The sequence below is a fragment of the Rattus rattus genome, chromosome 9 (assembly GCF_011064425.1).
Source record: "Rattus rattus isolate New Zealand chromosome 9, Rrattus_CSIRO_v1, whole genome shotgun sequence".
Lineage (NCBI taxonomy): Eukaryota > Metazoa > Chordata > Mammalia > Rodentia > Muridae > Rattus > Rattus rattus.
The window spans coordinates 56,809,365-56,824,014 of record NC_046162.1 but is presented as its reverse complement, the minus strand read 5'-3'; the positions used below and the strand labels follow the sequence as shown (position 1 = coordinate 56,824,014).

Below are 14,650 nucleotides of genomic sequence, written 5' to 3'. Positions count from 1 at the left end.
CATGATTCCCATTTCCAAATGAGCCACAAATCAAAATCTCAAACACGCAGCCCTCCCTCTGGTCCGTGTTCCTCCCTCCCACACACAGCAGGCAAAACTGTGGCATTACCAAAAAAAAAAAAAAAAAAAATCACTGAATCTACAGCTAAGAAAGCTCTGCTCAAACCCGGCCCTGCCAGTAGCTGTTATTACGACCTTGAGGAGGTCAGGAGTCTGTCTCTGCAGACCTCAGTCCTCTGTTCAAAAAACAAAAACAAAAAAACCCTCATCACAGACAGACAGGGGCTCAAGCTATACCCTGCACACGGACTTGGGGCCATGGGGTGAGTGGAGGCTGTGTTCTTCCCCTGGCCTCTACCCCTGACCTCACTGCCTCTCGCTAGCCGTCAGATTGGGGCTCTAGGCTTTTCTCTGCTTTTTCACTTTTAATGAAGGCTTGACTAATTGGCTTCCCTGGAAAAGGGGAGGTGGACATTGAGGGGAAGGAGCAGTCACCCCCTCCCGACTGAAGTGGGGACTGGAAAGGCTGCAACAGCCCTGGCGTGGGCCCACACACGGAACAGTGTTAACAAGTTAATGAGCGAGCCCCGGCTTGCATGGCGTCACCGCTGCTCATGCGCCCAGGGAAGGTGTCCTGTCAGCTCCTCATCTCCTTGGAGAAGCAGCCAGAGAGGAAAGCAGCAGCCCAGGGGAGAGGGAGAGAAGAGGGAGGAGAAGAAAGAAAGGGAGGGAGGGAGAAGAGGAGAGGGAGGGGGAGGGAGGGGGGAAGGAGTAACCAAACCTCCCAACTTAGAGATAGCCAGAGTCCCCTCTCCTCAAACATGTCTACCCAGGGCACTGCACCTTGGCAGCAGCAGGTGTGGACAGAGGCAACATCTACAGGACAGAGAGACCCCAGTCTGCTCCACAGTGGGTGTTCATCTTGGGCCATCACCCCCATGCACCTGTCACCACGCCTGTGTGACCCAGTACTACCTCACCCCCACCCTAGCTTCAGCCCAACCCCCAACAGCTTTCTGCACACTCCATAGGCACTGCCATGCAAAAGGACACACAGGTCCTAACCAGGCTGTGGTGACACATGGCACTGGTGCCTGAGTCCCCAAAGAGACTGTCCTGCCTCTGGGTCAGAGCAGTGGGAAAGTCCACTTGGTGGGAAAGTCAGTGGGGGATGCCAGCCCGATGGCTGGTGGCAGATGTCTGTGGTCACAGTACTCAGGAGAGGTGCAGACAGGAAGGTCGGGATCCTTGGCTACATAGACTCTCAGGCCAGCCTGAAGTGTGTGAGACCCTGTCTCAAAGACCAAACCAAACCAGGGCTGGAGAGATGGCTCAGCAGTGAGGAGCACAGACTGCTCTTCCAGAGGTTCAAATCCCAGTAAATTAGCAGCTCATAACTGTCTGTGCAGACAACCTCACAGATGTGCAGGCAAAACCACCAATGCAGAATTGTCTATGCAGAACCTCCAAGTGTCTGAAGCTAGGCCCCAAATCCCTGACTCTGATGGCCACTTGGAACCAATGAGGCAAAGCCAGGTACTTTCCTGGAGTACTTCTGTTGCTCCAGAGGCTTGGCCTCCTCTCCGAGGTACACGGTCATCCAGCATCTCAGCAGCCGAACAGCTGGCACAGCTAGCTCCCTCCAGAGTAGATCATTCTAGCCCCCTGCACTCTGTGGCCCCCTGTACCCCGTGGGCCCCTGCACCCAGAGGACCACAGCAGCCAGGGTGAGTCTGACCACATGCTCCCAGGGAAAGTTCTCCCTGTTGTCCAACCTGAATCCTCCCACTAGAGCAGAACTTGGGAGAGGCCAGTGCAGGCTGGAAGGAAGAAGCAATGGCATCTGCTAAAACCTGCAGGGTTCCCTCTGTGTCTGCCCGGTCCCCTTGAGTAAAGAGAGTGAAACTGGGTTGGAGCTTGAGGTATGCATACCTGCATGCTGGGCTCTACACCCAGCACTACCAAAGGGAAAACAAGCTGAGCCTAAAGGTGAAAGCATCCAAGCTACTCAGGAGGCTGACAGAGAGGGTCACAAGTCAAGAGCTGCCTGTGCTGCAGAGAGAGTTCAAGGCCAGCCTGAGTAACTCTAACCGTTTCAAACAACAGGGAAAGAAGGCTATGGTAGCATGTGTGTGTCTAGTGTGTGCAAAGCCCTGGGCTCCATCCTCAGTGTAAGGGAGGGAGGGAAGAAGGAGGGAGGGAGGGAAGGAGGGAGGGAGGGAGGGAAGGAAGGAGGGAGGGGGAGGGGGAAAGAAGGGGGAGGGAGGGAAGAGAGAAATCCAGCCAGTGGGTTGCCTGGAATGCAGTGATGCCATCATGGACCAGAGCCTTGTCCCTGGATAGCCTCAGGCATGACACTTCAAAGGCCAATGGCAGCTATGACTCACTTAGCCCTCACAGTAGCCCTGTGCAGCTGCTTTCTGTACAGGTCAGGAAACTGAAGCCCAGGAAGGGTCACTTTGCCCAAGGTGGGCATGGATGCGTGAAGGCACCAACTCTCAGAGGCGAGAGATTCTCACTGCTCTTTCCCAGCGCCCTCCACTGCTGAGCCCCAAGTCCCCATCTGTCCAGCTCTCAATCCTCCTGCCCACTGTCCTCCTGGTCTCCAGGGATGGAACGAGGGATGGAAGGGTGGGAAGGCAACAACCGGCAGACCAGCCGAGGAGCCCAGATCCCAGGCTGGAAAGGGGTCTCCCACTTTTCAACCCCCACCAAGCCCCAGGCTGTGACAGGAGCTGGGACTCGATGCTTCTGAGAATGGAGACCTCGCCAGAGCAAAGTGGGCTCTATGTGGACTCCTTCATCCTGAGTGACCTGAGAGGAGAGGCCGGACTCTCACAGGGCACCTCTCCTTTGGGGGATGAGGGAGGCAGCCATGCCAATACCTTCCTGGTTGGGACAGGTCCTCCCTCTACGATCTGCCTTCCAGTTCCCAACTGCCCTGGCCTTGACAGAGCAATCCCCCTGGTGTTCACTGCCTTCCCCAGCCGGTGTCCTTCAGAACTCCAGTAATTCAGACAAGGTCTTAGGAATGTACCAGATGACCTCCTCTGCCCTGCCACAAAAACATGAGGCTGCCCAGGACTGGAGCAGCCCAGCTTGGTGACCAATGTGTCATCTCCCTGCCGCCCACATAGCCTCATCTTGGGCCTCAGGTGCCCCACACGCTCCCTCACGTTCCTCCCAGGCCATCATCCATCTGCCTCAGGGCCTGGTCCTGGCTCTCAACTGCTCCGCACAGCCCAGCAGGGTAGAACCAGGGTGCACACCGCCTGTACTCAGAGTCTACCTGTAGGTCTCTGGTTAGTGGCCCAGGGCCCCAGCAGCCCTGTCCAGATGCCAGTCATTTCCAGGACGCATCACTTCGAGGACTGGGAAACCACAAACCACTGGACCTCTGGGCATATTAACCACACAGCACCTCCTTCTGGCCCATTTCCCTCTCTTAGGTGCTGTGCCTGCCCTGCTGCCCAGTGCCCCAGGGCTCCAAAGGAGAGAGGTTCAGCTCCCTGCCCCCAGCCACTTCCCGCACTGTGCCCGCATCTGATGCCCGTGCTCACGCGGTGGCTAATTCTGGCGTCTCATCAGACGGTAATTATGGGGGAATGAGCAGTGCTGTCATCTCTGTAGCTCGGCACCTGTCACCACTCTGCCATCTCGGGTGGCTGGGATGGGACAGAGGCAGTGGGGGAGGGGGAGGTTCTGGAGAAGGGCCATTTCCCCACAGTGATCAGTACATATCCCATAGCAGGGTGGTCACTGCTATCTCGGTCGGTCTCCCTCCTACTCAGACATCCTGACCAAGAGAAGAGGTCACAAAAGAAGTCTGCATTTGTCCTGCTGAACTATTTTATATACCCTGCCACCTCCACACCGCCTGGCACACAGTAGCCCTGTGCTGTTTGTTGATTGACTACATGACCATATAGACACCAGACACAGTCCCAGAAGTGGAGCCACAGAGGACCCAGTCTATAGAGCAGAAAACCAGGCCTTGTGGAACTGGTTACACCTCCACCAGGACACAGAGAAAATACACAGCAGAGGAACGATGATGTCAGTTTTCAAGATCCAGAACTACCAGGGAATGACCCTGCAGAAAGTGAGTGGACAGCCTCCCCTATAGCCCAGACAAGAGATACTGAGGCTAGATCCAAGACAGGCTTTGGGAGGAGGGCAGAGTGCGAGAAATGGCTGGGGGCAGGGAGCTGAACCTTTCTCCTTCGGGGCCCTGGGGCCCTGGGCACCGAGGAGAGGAGAGGCAGGGGTGCAGCCTGGAGCCATCTGCCTGACGGGCATCTCACACGATTTCCTGTCATAGCTGCCTTGTCCCGTCCCCCCAAAGGCAGCATCTTCCGTGTTACTCTGGGGCCAGCAGAGGAGAAGAGAACCATAGGATTATGTCACAGAGGCTGTAAGTCCTTACACTTCTCACAGTGTACCACAAAACCACCGGAAACTAGCAGTGTCATTGTACCAGCCATGCTGTGATTAACTGTCCCCACACTCCATTCCCTTGTCCTCCGAGTTCTCTCCCCCCCCCGGGGGGGTTTGGGGGGAAACACACAGCCAGTTGTAGGGACTGAGTCCACCCCCACTGCCCTGGCTCCCTCTCCTTAGCATTTAACAATGCCTTCGTCCGTTCTAAGACCCATCCACATCTTCCATTTCAGAGCGAAGCAAGACAGGGCTCACACACCTTAAGTCTCAAAGAGGTAGTGAGCTCCCCGTTACTGGGAGCATTTCAGAAGCAGGTCAGTGAAAAAGAACCGTTGGTCCCTCTGCTACAGCAAGCTTCCTCCCACAGGTTCAACCTCTGCCTCAGCCCCCTGAAATCTGTCAGGGTGAGGCCTGGCCCTCCTCACCAGAGAGGGTCCAGGGAGGACCAGCCCACTCTGCAGTGCCAGCTCCTCCCCACCTTCTCAGATAGGAGCTGAGGTTGGGGGAGGGCAGGAACATGGCTGCTCTTTTAGGAAAACGGTAATTTTAATTAAGAGGCAGACAAACGAGCTCTCCGCAGATTGTCTCAGAGCAAAGTTATTAAAAAGCTATCAAGACGGCGGCGCCAGCCGCAGCAGTGAGGAGGGCTGCCTCCCCCCACTGCCCGCCTGGATTGGGGATCAAGGGGGACAGAGGACAAAGATGGGTTCTGCTGTCCCTCACTCCAGCATAGGTGGACAGCACCACATGGCACCTAGGCACAGCCAGCCCAGACCTAGGGCGGAAGCCCAAAGAGACGCCACTTAGAAAGCACCCTGCTCAGGCCAGAGCCCCAGAGCCTGTCCCTCTTCACAGCCTGCCCCACTCGAATTCTCCCCCTGATGCGAACATTGAGGCTCAGAGAAGGAAATCAGTTTGTCTGAGACCACATGGCTACAATGGCTGAGATGGGGATTTGAACTCAGGCCACCCTGGCCTTCAGTGCTCTGAGTTGCTAGCCCTGGGCACAGAAGAGGGCAGAGGGCTGTCCTAGCCTAGTTCCATAAGGGCGCCTAAGAGTCCAAGGCCAGGGAATTGGGGTCTGAGTCACAGTTTGCTTGAGCCCCAGGGTGACAGGGCACTCTACAGGATGGGTAGGAGGAGCTTCCAGCATTACCAGGCCACGCCAATGTGTCAGTGGATACGGTATATCACCAGTATATAACCTTGGTGGGGTTGGGGACAGATGCCCCCTCTTGCTGCTCCGTGACATGGCACCTACCCTAGGATGCAGTGTGACCCATCCCCCAGCCACCACTCCCAGAGACAACACTGGATAGGCAGGGTGGTCAGGCATGAGTTTCCCTCTCAAGCCCTCGGGAGCCTGAGCAGGCTCGGTGGCTCTCCATAGTGAAGTGGACACTGAGGGATAAGGCAACTGGGGTCATCTGACCCAGCTCCCACCCCACCACCCACCCACAGCAGAGCCCCTGGGGCCTCATCCCTTGGCAGAGGTGACCGGCCTCTATCCCACGCCCAGCCCACGCGGACACACACCTACGTACATGCCTGCGTGCTTGCACACGCACACTCACATGCACACAGACACATATTTGCCAGGCAAGGAGCCCTCCCCAGCATGGGGATCCGCCATGCCATCCCCCTGACCTATGCCGACCCCCCTCCCCCACAGCCCTCCCGGGGTGGCTCATTGTGATCCATTGCAGGCAGGGGAGGGCGCTGACTAGGTGGCCGTGGTGGGCTCCCTCCTGGCTTACTAACCTGGAGACTTTAAACAGAGGGAGCAGAGTCCTGCCGGCTTCCCTCCCGCCGCTCGCTGGAGCCCTGGGTGAGGGACAGGAAAGGAGGAAACCAATAAATGATCTGAATGAGCCAGGGGCAGGAGGGCTGGGCCAGGGGGTGGGAACAGCAAGCCAGGGTCTTGGGAGCTGTCCCTTCTGAGGTCGCCAGAGTGTGGGGGAGCTCCTCGCAGGGTAAAGACTGGGAATTAGAGGAAGGGCAGAGGGTAAGAGGACAAAGACATCACTTGGGGACAGACAGGAGGACAGACAGCACCAACACGGAAAACATGGGGGCCCCAGAGTTGGGGCCCCTGGACAGACAGACAGTCCTGGTTCTCTTTCTGAGCATGGGGAGCAGACTTTTGGCTGGGGTCCCCATTTCAGACCCCAAATGCAGCATCTGTGGGGGCCAACAGCTTCTCCTGTTCAGGTCTCCTATTTGGGGCAGGAATAGGGTCAGGGTCAGAGGACTTGCATCACTGCTGACCACCCTTTCCGCAGCTCCAAAAAACCTCCCCTCGATCTGTCAGCCCCACCCCCACCCTAGCCAGGAAGGTCCTACAAGTGTTCACCTTCCAGTGGGGAAAAGCCACCTCACCATACCTGCCTGAGGCCCTTTGGTTAGCCACGGCAAGGTCCCCACAGGTCCCCCATACACACCTCTCTCAGCCTACACGGAAGTTCTTCCTTACTCTACCCTGCGCCGTGTCACAGATACCACCACTTTTTCCACCACAGGGTCTGAGTTACAGAGTCCCTGCCTGCCTGCAATGTGGGCTCAGCCCTCACTTGGGAGCCCAAGCACATCCTCGCGGCAAGCACTGCCAATCTCACGGTTCCAATTTTCCCACCGATTACCCAACCAAGAGACACCCTGGGGAGAAACAGCTGCTGTGCCCAGATGTGGGCAGACTACTGAGAAAGAAAGCAAGAATGAATCAGGAATCCAGCACCCCAGGGCGCCCTGCATGGGGATGGTGTGCAGATAGACAGATTGACTAAGGGTGAGGCATCTCTCCATTCCTTTTGTTTGTCCCTGAGACCTCGAATGGACCAGCGTGACCTTGAACCTCGGAGCCCCAATCCTGGTGCTGGAATTATTATACTCCTGCTTGAACCACCTCTCTAGTGCCCTCTCACCACCCTCCCCAGAGCCCAGCCCTCTGGGATGGGTGAAAAAGCACTGGATCTCAGAAGCTTTTCTAACTCTGCCTGAATTCTCTCACTGAATCTGGGTGTCCCCTCTGCAAGGCAGCCACCATAAATACCTCAAGGAAGTGAAGTGATGTTCTTCAGTGAGTGTCCCTGCTGAGACCACCCAACTCTAGAGCTGGGCTGCAGCCAGGAACACACCCCATCCAGCCTTCCTTTGCTCAATATTTGGGAAGTCCTTCCTGAAGTCTAACCTCTGTCCATTACATGCTTCAGTAAAGGTTTTGTTTTGTTTTTTTCAGTCTCCTTACCTCACCCTAGGGACTGACCCTAGGGTTCAGGACAGGGTTCAGGGTTTCCTGAGCTTCCACTGTTGGTGACTTTAACTCTCTAGGAGCCCCTTTCCTGGCCCTCCTGATCTAGCAGCAGTAGAGGAGAGTCCCTCAAAGGCCCCGTCCTATTCGACACACCAGGAGTCCTAGGCTATGGAGAACCAGGTCTGGGGTTAGTAGTGAGGGTCTATGCCTGCAAGGGCTATTAGGAACCCTGGACACTTTCTTAGCTGGTATCTGCAGGCGGCAGGGACACCCGCCATTCCACAGTTATCAGGAGACCGAGGTGGGGGAACACGGGATAAGGATGTCTCACACACACACACCCCAGGCTCTCAAACTGGGGCCTCCCTGCGGACTTAAGGCTTGTTGAGGGTCTGGGGTCCTCAGCAATGAGACCCAAGGAACACAACTTCTCTCCTGGCTTGGGATATTCCATCCCAGGTCTTGCAGGCAGCCGAGCCTGCTGGCCGCAGTTCTCTGGTAGCCTGCGAGCGGTGGCTGAAGCCCCACCACCTGCTGGACCCTCAGCATGAGGAGAAACACGGGCTGGATCATGGTTCAACAGAATGGAGTGCAAGGCTAGCAGAGGCTTCCAGCCGCCGGTTCCATCTCGCAGGCAGGAGAACAGATGCAGGCAAGGTATAACTCAGTCAGGGAGTGGGGAGCCGCTCGCTGTGAGCCGCTCGTGTGTGCATGTGTGTGTGCTCAAATGTTTGGCCTTCCGCCATTTCTCCTGGCTCAGCTGAAGCTGGAAAACATTCCTCCTACCCTTCGTGTGACAAGGCATTTCATATTTCAGGGGGAAAGGAGGTGGGGAGAACTTTAGACAACTGACAGGGACCCTCCATGTCAACTTCTTTACTTATATCAAGGACACTGAAGACCAGAGAGGGCAACATAGTTGCCAAGGTCACACAGCAATGAAAGAGACACCAGTCTGAGTTCTTTAACGTGCACTTTATCTTTGTCCTAGGGAACAAAAGACTCCTCCTTGTTGCCTTTGTTCCACAATGCAGGACCCTCGGTCTCCCACGAGAATTGGCTCCTTGGGGGTTGGGGATTTAGCTCAGTGGTAGGCGCTTGCCTAGGGCAAGCGCAAGGCCCTGGGTTCGGTCCCCAGCTCCGGAAAAAAAAAAAAAAAAAAAATTGGCTCCTTGGGGTGGGCAGTGCCATGCTGACCAGCTAGTTCCCTAGCTGTTATACTAGCTTTCACGCCCACACCGCCAGGCCCCTCGTACACTGGAAAGTGTTTCTATCTGACCTCCATTCCTGCTGCTGCTGCAGCGTGGGCTCGGGCTCGCTTCCTCCCAAGCTGTCCTAGGCACAGACAAGGAGCGGGGAGCACAGCAGACTTCCAGCCTCCACACCCTGCCGACTGCCCGTGCCAGCACTGAAGACCAGGGCAGGGTGTCCTGGTAGCTGGCCCTACGCCCGGTTTGCACATGGGGAAAGAGGGGCAGATGTAGCAGCCTGAATATAGGAGAAGAGCTCTTCTAGGAAATGTTGAACCACATCCTCTTCAAAGTCCCAGCCTTGGGCTGCCAGTCTCTGCCCCTCCCTAGATACCCCCTCCCCCTCCCCGTCTGCTTATCATAAGTCAGGCACTGTGCTGTAGGCTTTCATCTGTTGTCCCACCCTATTGGATAGTGCTTCCCTAAAACTAAAGCTAACCCTATCCCCACTCACTGTATTCCACCACCCCAACCAGCCCTCCAGTCCTTAGTGGAGTTCATTTCTGTCCTGCCCTTCAGAGGTTATTGTCGTGACTCAGTGGTCTCAAACTGCCTCCTCTAGGCCACCAGCCTTTATCCCAGTCTTGCCCCAGGTTACAGGGGACTTTTATTTGAAAGATGTCACAGAAGGACTAAGGGTCAGGGGCCTGTGCTCTGCCCTGTGCCAGGTATAGAGTACACATGGGTGGCAAGGAGGCAGGAGAGCCTGAAGAAACACCTTTAGATCAGGAGGGAGACCTGGACCTCTGGAGTTCTACACACACACACACACACACACACCATACACGTGCCCAGAAACAAACATATATGCACACACACGAACATACGAATGCACATACAAGCACACACGCATGAACACACACACATACACACACACACACACACACACAATCTCGAACACATATACACACATAGAAGGTTTAAGGCTAGATGGGAAATAACTTATTCTCTCCTGGCCTCTATGTCTTAGGCTCAAGTTCCAGCCCTCATTCCCAAAGTCCAGGAGCCTGGTCAAGAGTAAGAGGCCTCACTGTTTAAGAGGCCTGAACTGAAGCCCAAGCAGCCTGAGGCACCAAACTGGTACCAACCATGTGTTCTAGAGAACTCATACCCTAATGCCTGGTCCTGCAGGATCCCACCCACCAAAGGCACACTCAGCCTGGGGACACTGGAGAGGCAGGGGCCAGACCCAACCTTCTCTGGTGCTTAGCTCCCACCCTCTAAGACGCTGGAGCCTTGGGAATTGGGCCAATGGGTGAGGGGAACTGGAAAGATGGGCGGGACTCTGGGTCCCATGTGGGTGGTGTCCTTCTCTCGGCAAGCAGGCGCTATTAATATATGCAAAGCATATGCAAATCACCCACAAGAGAGACACAACACCGAAGGAATGTCAGAAGAGACCTTGGAGATCATCCAGCCCCGCCCCCTCGCTTCAGGTGAGAAAGGAGACTAGGGAAGGGACTTGTTCAAGGTCACACAGACATTCAGGCCTGAGGCAGGATCAGTGCAGGGCTCCAGGCTCAGTATAGTTTCTAATGGTCATCTGTCATCTGGAGGGTTAACCAGAGGAGAGTGGCCAGGGCCTGGCACAGAGCCCAGCAGCTTCCTGGATCCCTCTTGCCTCTCTGGAGCCTGGAGGTAGTCTGTCTGATGGGCATGAGATGAGAGGCAGATGCATGACAGAGTTCCGTTAGGGAATCAAGGACCAGAAGGGCTGGGGAAAGAAAAAGGAAGGAAGGAAGGAAGAAAAAAAGAGAAAAAGAATCTGTTGGGAAGTCGAAAGCCAGAAGGTAACTGAAGTGTGTGGCAGGGTATGGAGAACTCAAAGTCAAGGTGAGGTGCCCGAGGTAGTATGGGAGGAGCCTGGCAACACACACACACACACACACACACACACACACACACACACACACACACACAAGTGCATCCTTGAGTGTGCTCTTAAATGCACAGCAGCCCCTCCAGCCCGCACTCTGACAGTGATGGCACCTGACAGCCCATAATAGTCAGCTGGCCCATCCCTGCTGAGGCTGCGGCTAAAGCTGCTCTGTGGCGGCTCCTCTCAGCAGCCCTAGAAAGCAGGATTGCTGCTAGTGCAGAGAAGACAGACAGCGGGGAGGGGCCGCCAGAGAGAGCAAGAGGAGTGGGGACACTGGCAGCGGGGCAGCGGCAGGGAGGGGGTGCGGGAGGGGAGGGAGTGAAGTGGAAGACTGGCAGAGAGGACAGACAGAGAACCTGAGGTGACCAGAAGAACTTTGTGGAACAGCAGGGCAGAGAAGGATGCTCTGGGGGCCTGAGGAACTCCGCTATCACCTGGGTACTGGGTATGGAGTCCTGACACGGAAGTGCCATGTTGTTAGCAGGGGTTGGAGACCATGCCTCTACCCCTCTGCCCATCACTGGCTGCCAAGAAGTCGGCTCTCCCTCCCTCCCTCCCTCCCTCCCTCCCTCTCTCCCTCCCTCTCTCCCTTGGGGCAGGAGCTGCTTTCCAGCCAGATCCAAACCCTTCATCTCAGCTTTTCAGAGCTGGGAATGAAAGAAGAGGAGGCAAGCGCAGCCCTCAAACCCGCTGACGGCCAGATTTTTATTATCTTTGCTCAAATGGGCCCTGGGAAGCCAGAGAAGGAGTCTTCAAAGAGCCCCTGAGTGCCTCATTGAAACTGCACCTGCTCAGGCCCACCCACAGCAAGCGCAAGCCAGGGCCCCCAACTCCAGGGACCTGAGGCAGACGCCAGACGCCTCACCCTCAGCGCCTTCCATCTAGGCAGGGGCCACGGGGTCAGAGAGCCAGGCCAGACCTGGACTAGCTGGGCATGTAGGCAGGCAGGCCCTGTCCCTATCAAGGCTGGACGACATAAATGAAGGAGGAAAACAATCTCCTTGCCAGGGCTGAGAGATAAGTGCTCAGAATTCCTCGAAAGAGATACTTTTACAGCCAGCCCTCGATTTTCCCTCCGTCCCTGACCTGCCTGGACACTCCATTCCTCCCCGACTGACTTCCTCTAATTAGGATGGACGCGCCCAACCACCACTGCTTCTTGCTGTGCCCCCCAGCTCGGTGAAGGAGGTCATTTTATGTGGTCACCCTTCCTCTAACCTGAACACAGTCCCTAACTGTTTCAGCCCTCAGCTGAGTTGATCTGGAGTGGAGGTGGGGAGCTTCAAAGAGCCCAGCCCTAACCCTACTCAGCACTTCCAGGGCTGGGGTTTTGGCAGAGAATGCCAAGGTTAGCACTGGCAGACAGCAACTGTGCCACCCCTGCCCCCAGCCACTGCTCTGACCACACCGAGGAGATCGATGCCCGCAGCCAAAAAGGAATCAATGGTTCTAATTAAACCCTTTTCTTGGGTGGGTCCCTGGACAGGTTGGGGGGGGACTCAGAGGGGCTGTGCATCTGGTAGATGACCATTCACCTTTACGAGGCTATATAAGTAAGGCCAGGGAGCCCCCCACCTCCTCTGCTCAGTGGGAAAGTAAGCAGAGGGGAGGGCGAAAGGCTGAAATGGGGGCATGTCTCTGAGAGCTTGTTCCAGGGACCCTAACCCTAGTGAGGTTGCTCTCCCTGCTCCCCGCCTGAGGCTACATTTGTTTCTTCTAGATGCACCCGAACCTCTGCCCTGGGGTCGTTGGTGGCTGACTAGCCTCAAAGGAAGGAAGAATGCAGGACTGGGGGGCAGCATCGGACAAAGACCCTCTTGTCCCCAAGGCAGAGTGGCAGGAAGCCAGGGCAAAGCCTTTGCACTCACCGACAATGGTGTCTGGGTACCAGGCAGCCTTGGAGTGGGTAGGGGAGCCCCCTCCCCTTATGTCCACAGCCCTCACTCACCCTTGCTTCTATACCAGGCTGTCATTATTCCAACTCTCAGCCTACCAAGAGCATTCCTTCTGCCATACCACCCTGATCATTTATCCAGAGTGACCCCACACCGGCCACAATCAGCCAAACCCAGATGCCACAGTGGCCCCCCCAGTTATAAACACACACCAGCCATGCTAGAAGCCACCATCCCAGCTGCCACCAGAGACGACAGTCTCTCATCTCCACAGCGACTCGCTCCATCAGAGACATCATCATTTGAAAGACCAGCCACAGAGACAGCGAAAGGAATGAGAAACTGAGGCACAGGCTTAAGCCAAGCAATTGGCTCAAGGTCACCCAGACCAAAGATGACCGGAGTAGAGGAAGGTATCTTATCACCCCATCCCAAAGGGCAGGAACACCACCCAAAGGAGCAGCCAGAGCCCTCTCTACAACTGATGTCTGCAGTTTCTCCACTTCCCACCTTTATCCCAAACACCTTCTGAGAGGCTGCCGCCGGAAAGCCCCAACTGAAGACCCCACTTCTCAAAGCTGAGGTCTGCAGAATCCCCAGACCTGGCAACATTTGAGAGATGCTAGATGCAGTTCAGTTCTCCCGGTTTGCACTGCTGATCCGGCTCACCTGGCTCCCCTCGGCCCCCAGGGTCCCTCGGTCCAACCTCCTCCCTGGGAGAACGGGCGCGACCCTCGGCGGTCCTCTCCCACCAGGCCAGGGCAAAGCGCCGGAGGCACTGCCAGGGCTGCATGGGGAGGCGTGGGGCTGGGGGCGCGCACCAGCAGCCACACACGCCCCACAGGGCCCTGCCAGTTGAGCTGCGGAGGCACCCGGCCGGCCCCCTCTACTGCCACCAGCATCCTGCTGCCCCCACCGACAGGACTCGGAGCTGGCCCGGGAGCTTCTGACGTAGCAGGGGGGTGCGTGGGAGGGGAGGGGGGGCCACGGCGAGTCCCCTCCCCAGCCCCGCCCCTCTACTTTTCCAGCCCCCTGCAGTCCCCACCTCCACATCACCCCGGACGCCCTACCCAGCTGGGGGCGCCCTCCTTTACCCCTTGCCTCTGCAAGGGGAGGGTTTAAGATCCAGAAGCCCCTCCTTCGGTCCCTCCCTCTCCAGGGCCCTCCCTACCCGCCCGGCGAGCGGGGAGCAGGTCCCCAGTTTCTGCAACTCCTGTGGAGGCTAGGAGGTCTCCAGGGCTAGGGCCTCGAGGTGCAGGGGGTGGGGTGTAGAATGAAGCCTTGTATCCTGGCAACACAGCCAAACCCAGAGCGCTCTCGGTCCCCTGCTTCCCGGGGGGACTGGGGCGAAGGGTCCAGCACTACCAGCCCAGCGCCTGCACCCCATTCTGAGAGCAGAGGAGGGGATGTGATTCTCTTGCCTTCATTTCTTGTCCCTTCCCCCTTCAGCATCCCTGGCTTCACCTCGCATGGACCCCTCCCCCCCCCCCCCCCGACTCCCTTCGCCATCCCCCTTCACCCACCCCTCCCCCTTACATTGTAACCCCAGGTCCCCTCCCCCCCGGGCACCGCGAGGCCCTTCCCGCCGGGTTCCCAGCTTCGCCGGCTCCAGACCCTTTCGGCTCTCAGCACTCTCCCTCCCTGGTCCGCCCCAGCCGGGCGCGCAGCGGTCCCCTGCCCCCCGCAACACCTGCGCCTGGAGCATCCCTCGCCCGGCCGGCCGCCGCCTCCCGGGCCCGGCCGCCGCCCCCGCCCCCGGCCGAGGGGAAAACACACAAAGAAAACAGAAATACCTTCCACTTAAGCATGGAGGCACATTAGGGAGGAGAGAGACAGGGACATGCCTTGGGACGGAGCGTTCCCCCCATCGGGCGGGGGGGGCGCGGGGGCGGGGCCCCAGGCCGGCCTGCCTGGCGCTCGCCCTCTCGCCGCCTCG

The 14,650-nt window shown here is 57.2% G+C and overlaps 1 protein-coding gene across 1 annotated transcript in view; it reads right to left on the bottom strand.

The window, feature by feature from the left end:
- The window catches only part of Srcin1 (SRC kinase signaling inhibitor 1), a 62,226-nt gene extending 48,633 nt beyond the window's left edge, over positions 1-13,593 (bottom strand). Inside the window, exons 1-2 of the mRNA XM_032912101.1 lie at positions 13,384-13,593; positions 6,202-6,264 (exon numbers count right to left, since the gene is read on the bottom strand). Of these exons, the coding sequence (XP_032767992.1) occupies positions 6,202-6,264; positions 13,384-13,507 (187 nt within the window). The 5' untranslated portion in view covers positions 13,508-13,593. The remainder of the gene's footprint in view (positions 1-6,201; positions 6,265-13,383) is intronic.
- Positions 13,594-14,650: the final 1,057 nt, after the last annotated feature.